At 45.5% G+C, this 6,000-nt stretch overlaps 1 protein-coding gene across 2 annotated transcripts in view; it reads left to right on the top strand.

The window, feature by feature from the left end:
* Positions 1-4,841, top strand: part of PPP1R16B (protein phosphatase 1 regulatory subunit 16B) — a 145,818-nt gene extending 140,977 nt beyond the window's left edge. For both annotated transcript variants that reach the window (XM_030211359.1, XM_030211358.1), the window contains exon 11: positions 2,970-4,841. In XM_030211359.1, coding sequence (XP_030067219.1) covers positions 2,970-3,476 — 507 coding nt within the window. In that variant the 3' untranslated portion in view covers positions 3,477-4,841. The remainder of the gene's footprint in view (positions 1-2,969) is intronic.
* The last annotated feature ends 1,159 nt before the right edge of the window (positions 4,842-6,000 follow it).

Here is a 6,000-nt window from a genome sequence, read left to right on the forward strand (position 1 = left end):
CCTGCTTTTGGAGTTAGGAAGCACATTTTCAAAGTCCAGCAATGTTGCATTTGGATTTCTTTTCAGTAGTAGCTCAAGGTGAGTCACATTCAGGTACAAGAGACATTTCCCTATCCCTAGAGTCAACGCAGGGTTAAGTGTCTTGTCCTAGATTAGGATTTGAACTGGGCTTCCTTGGTTGTTAGCCCTGTGCTCTAACTACTAGGCTGCTTCTCCAGTCTAGGGTACATGATTATGATGTGGGATAATTGCAAACTTGGTGTATGAGCATTTTCAGTCAACTCGGCTTCCCAAGTTTCACTGTGGAAACCTCAAATTCTTGTTCTCATTAGTAAAAGAATATCAGTTATGGAATGGCCTAATGGTTAGTGTAGCGGGTTTAGAGCCTGGTAACCTGAGTTCAATTCCCACTGCAGCTCTTTGTGACCTTGGGCAAATCACTTAACCCTCAATTGCCTCAGGTACAAAAACTTAAAACTGTGAGCTCTCTAGGGATAGAGAAAGTTCCTGCATATAATGTGTACAGCGCTGCGTACGTCTAGTAGCGCTATAGAAATAATTATTAGTAGTCTTAAAGCGACAGGACCCTTTATTTTGCTTCACTTTTGAGAGTACAGTTGACTGTCATTACAGTACTTTGACCAATAAGACTGACGTCCCCAGTCACCCAGAGAAGCGATTAAGTTTCTGCCACATGAAGTGGTCTGCAAGGAAGCTGACACTGTGCTATGTCCAACGGACAGACTTCGGTTTCCACCATTGTTGCTTTAGTGGCTCCCTGTAAAATTTCACATTGAATTTAAAATTGTATTGCTAGTTTTTAAAATATTTCACCAACTCTTAGTGACACTCTAAGATGTTATCAACCTGCTCGCTCTCTGAGATCATCTCAGAAACAGCTATTCGATGTGCCTTCATTTCATCAGGTTTATTTGGAAGAATGCAGATAATACTACTACTACTACTACTTAACATTTCTAGAGCGTTACTAGGGTTACGCAGCGCTGTACAAAATAAACAAAGAAGGACGGTCCCTGCTCAAAGGAGCTTACAATCTAAAGAATGAAATGTCAAGTTGGGCAGTCTAGATTTCCTGGGTAGAGGTGTAGAGGTTAGGTGCCGAAGGCGACGTTGAAGAGGTGGGCTTTAAGCAGAGATTTGAAGATGGGGAGGGAGGGGGCCTGACGTATGGGCTCAGGGAGTTTGTTCCACGCGTGGGGTGAGGCGAGGCAGAAAGGGCGGAGCCTGGAGTTGGCGGTGGTGGAGAAGGGTACTGAAAGGAGGGATTTGTCTTGAGAGCGGAGGTTACGGGTAGGAATCTATTTTCTACATCAAAGGTCCGAAATTATGGAATGCTTCACCCATTGAACTTTGTTCAATACAAAATATGGACCAGTTTAAAAATAAGCACTGAAAACGCATTAATTTCTTCAGGCTTTTGGCTCCTCTGATGTATGATGTTATTTTAATACCATGTACATTTTAATATGTTGTATGTTTTACTTTTAGAGTAACTAATTTTTGTATAGTTTGTTGTGTAAAGAAATAATGTTTTATTCTTCTGTCCTTTAATATTTTGTATGTGATTTGTTCTGTATAATTCTGCTTAGACTCCTATAGATATAGCAGGTTATAAATAAAGTTTTAGTATTATTATTTTATTACTAGTAAAACAGGTCCGTTTCTGACACAAATGAAACAGGCGCTAGCAAGGTTTTCCTCGGGGTGTGTATGTTTGAGAGAGAGAGAGAGAGAGAGAGTGTGAGAGAGAAAGTGTGTGTGTTTGTGTCAGAGAGAGAGAGAGAGAGACAGAGTGTACGTGTGTGAGAGAGTGAGTTTGTGAGAGAGAGAGATTGTGTGTGAGAGATAGAGTGTGTGAGAGAGAGTGTATATGAGAGACAGAGAGTGAGTGTGTGTGTGTGTGTGTGTGGGGGGCTCCGAGTTCCATGACCCCCTCCTTCCCTCTCCTCCGAGTTCCAGGCCCCCCTTCCGTCTGAGGTGCAGGCACCCCTCTCTCCCTCTCCTTCCCTCTCCTCTCTCTCCTCCCCTCCGAGTTCTTGGCCCCCCTTCCCTCCGAGTTCCATGCCCCCGCCCTCTCCTCCCCAGCGTGTTCCATGCCCCCCTTTCCTCGGGGTGTGTATGTTTGAGAGAGAGAGAGAGAGAGTGTGAGAGAGAAAGTGTGTGTGTTTGTGTGAGTGAGAGAGAGACAGACAGAGTGTGTGTGTGTTTGTGTCAGAGAGAGAGAGAGAGAGAGAGAGAGAGAGAGAGAGTGAGACAGAGTGTACGTGTGTGAGAGAGTGAGTGTGTGAGAGAGAGAGATTGTGTGTGAGAGATAGAGTGTGTGAGAGAGAGTGTATGTGAGAGACAGAGAGTGAGTGTGTGTGTGTGTGGGGCTCCGAGTTCCATGACCCCCTCCTTCCCTCTCCTCTGAGTTCCAGGCCCCCCTTCCGTCTGAGGTGCAGGCCCCCCCTCCCTCCCTCTCCTCCCCTCTGAGTTCTTGGCCCCCCCTTCCCTCCGAGTTCCATGCCCCCGCCCTCTCCTCCCCAGCGTGTTCCATGCCCCCCTTTCCTCGGAGTGTGTATGTTTGAGAGAGAGTGTGTGGGTGAGAGATGGAGTGTGTATGTGAGAGAGAGAGACAGACAGAGTGTGTGTGTGTTTGTGTCAGAGAGAGTGTGTGAGAGAGAGTGTATGTGAGAGACAGAGAGTGAGTGTGTGTGTGTGAGAAAGTGAAGCCTTCAAGCCTTGAAGCATTCGTGCGCTTTGTAAGGCTCCATCTCCTCAATTGACGACATGTAGTTCCGGAACGTTGCAGGAATGCTTCAAGACTTGAAGGCTTCACTTTCTCAGCTTCAGAATGTTGGAGGTGCGTTTTATTATATAGGATTTTAAAATCCACTTGTAACTGTAGAAAAGAAAGAATTGTAATTTAATAGATCGCCTTCTTTTTAACAGTACCAATTCCTTTACAGGGTCCAACTGCGGAGAAATCCAGCCCTCAGACTGAGCCATCGATAAAGACCAGGGACAGTGACAGTGAAACTCCCCTTCAAAATGGATTCAGGTTTCCAGACAGCTCCTTCCAGTATTCCGTCCCCAGCAGAGATGCACTGACGTTGCACGGTCTGCCTGAGACTACTGTGATCCCCATCCTGCCTTACCCCGATACGACGCAGCCCTGGAGAGGTCACAAGGAACGCTCCCACCAGACCCTTTCCGAACTCAAAAGGCAGAGGGCAGCTGCCAAGCTGCTGCACCATCCGCTGCTCAATACCCACCTTGGCAATGGCATTGGGACCAAGGCAGAGAGCGGAGGGGAGGCCAAATCCCAGCAGATGGGCTCAAGGACGTCCACGTGTTACTCCAATGGGATGGCTGTTTATTACACAACAACCAGCGGAGATCCACCTCTCTTAAAGTTCAAAGCACCCGTGGAGGACATGGAAGAGAAGGTACATGGCTGCTGTCGGATATCGTAACCAGTCTGTAAAAAAAAAAAAAAGGAAATTTGGAATAAAATTAACAAGGTGATGCAGAGGAAGTTCAAGCCCACTTTCTGGAAGAGAGAGGTTTCCCTCTGTCACATCCTTCTAAAACTTGATACTTTTAAAAGAAAGGTTTCACATTTCTCTGCAGAACCCCTTGCTTTTCATGCCTTGCTCCTCCAAGGCTGAACTTTCAGGGTTCTGTGGGAGAGGACTTTTCACGTTATGTACTTCTGCTATCAACATTCCTCTTTACTTAAAAAGAAGTTTAAAATAACTCTGTCTCCGAGGATGTAGCAGGTGGTCCTGTCCATATGCGAGTACTCCTTCTTATAACACGCTCTGCCTACCCTACACACAAGGCTCCTGTGCTGCTGCGTTAGGACCTGTCCAAAAACATCAAAGTAGGGACGTCAAACAGCCTTCCAAAACGGAGACCCCAAAGGTAAACACAAAAGTCTATCTTTATTCGAACATCAAGTTAAACCAGGACTCGACACGGAGTTGTGTTTCGGCATGAAATGCCTTCCTCGGGAGTCAAAGCTTCTTGGTCCACTCCTCTGTAAAATTATTGCTGTGGGGGGGAAGCTGAGCTCTGCACAATGGCACCAGAGTCTGCTTTTGTTCAATCCCTTCGATATGCACATATGTTACTTCTTCTTGCTCTAATACCTGCTAGAATTTTCAGTATGTTACCAGCAATAATTCTACGGAGGAGTGACCAAGAAGCTTTGATGCCTGAGGCAGGCATTTCATGCTGAAACACATCTCCATGTCGCGTCCTGGTTTAACTTGATGTTCGAATAAAGATAGACTTTTGTGTTTACCTTTGGGGCCTCCGCTTGTGTTCATTTTGGAAGGGCTGTTTGACGTCCCTACTTTGGTGTTTTTCAACTTGTGCTTCTGCGTAGGAATGTTTCTCCCTTTTCCTTGCATTAGGACGTGCGTCATTTCTGTGTAGATTGCTCTTTCTCCAAGAAATAGTTCAACCTGTCTGGGACCGATTAATAATAGCAATACTTATCACTTTTATAGCGTAACCGGACATACACAGTACTGATAGCATGTTCCTGCGTCGAGGAACTTACAGTGCAAGTAGGTGGCTGAGACAATGGGTGATAAAGTGATTTAACCAAAAAATGTCAATGGCTGAAGCAGGATTTGAGACCTTGATGCCTTAGTTCTGAGCCTGTTGCTCTAGTCACTAGGCCACTTGTATCTGGTTAAAGGAACAGGCAGCCTGTCAGGGTCCCACACTCATCGCCACAGGGCTGAACACATCCAAGTATTACAGACTTCTGGATGCCACATACGTGCAGGACGTCAGATTCACAGAAACAGAAGCCTGCGCGGCCGCGTTGCTTATCTTCAAGGGCAGGCTTCTACATGGAATGTTGCTAGTGGAATAGCAACATTCCATGTAGAATCTCCAATAGTAGCAACAGAATCTCAATAGTAGCAACATTCCATGTAGAATCTACAAATAGTTTCAACATTCCATGTAGAATCTGAAATAGGGAAAGGGAACTGGGACTTGACATACCGCCTTTCTGAGGTTTTTGCAACTACATTCAAAGTGGTTTATTTATTTATCTCATTTGTACCCCACAGTTTCCCAACAGTGTCAGGCTCAATGTGGCTTACAACGGACCACAGAGGCAGACGCCAATGCAGTAAAATGAAGCTAATATAGCACAAAAACCTACAAGAGATATTGGGGAAGAGTAGGAATGGACGGAAGGATTAGGGAAACCAGGAGGGAAGGGGAATGTGTCCAAAATGTCTCTAGATCGATGCGCTTCCAACAGTGGAGACACATGCAGAGGCCGTGGGATAAGCACTTCCAAACAACATGGTCTTTAGAGATTTCCTGAAAGTTAAGATGGTTGGTGATGGTTTTAAAGGTCTTTGGCAAAGAGTTCCAAAGAGTGCTGGTGAAAGAGAAGGAGGTAGCATACGTAGATTTGTACTTGATGCCGTTGCATTCTGGATAATGAAGGGTAAGATATGAACGGGGGAGTCTAAATGTATTCCAGAGAGGTAGGATGATGAGATCAATCATGTAGCCAGGTATCTCACTGTATAGGGTTTTGTGAACTAGAGAGCAGAGTTTAAAGGTGATTTGATCTTTGACAGGTAGCCAGTGTAGTTTCTCTCGGAGGGGCGTGGCACTTTCAAACCTACATATATTCAGGTACTTATTTTGTACCAGGGGCAATGGAGGGTTAAGTGACTTGCCCAGAGTCACAAGGAACTGCAGTGGGAATCGAACTCAGTTCCCCAGGATCAAAGTCCACTGCACTAACCACTAGGCTCCTCCTCCACTCATTCCACCAATAAGAGCCAACCTCATCAGTGATGTCACAATGGCTTGATTGCCCGATACTTGGCTCACTTCTGATATTGTGATGTCATAAGGGAAAGGGGGAAAGGGAAATGGGACTTGATATACCGTCTTTCTGTGGTTTACATATATTCAGGTACTTATTTTGTACCAGGGGCAATGGAGGGTTAAGTG

This window comes from Microcaecilia unicolor, chromosome 8 (genome assembly GCF_901765095.1).
Source record: "Microcaecilia unicolor chromosome 8, aMicUni1.1, whole genome shotgun sequence".
Taxonomy (NCBI): domain Eukaryota; kingdom Metazoa; phylum Chordata; class Amphibia; order Gymnophiona; family Siphonopidae; genus Microcaecilia; species Microcaecilia unicolor.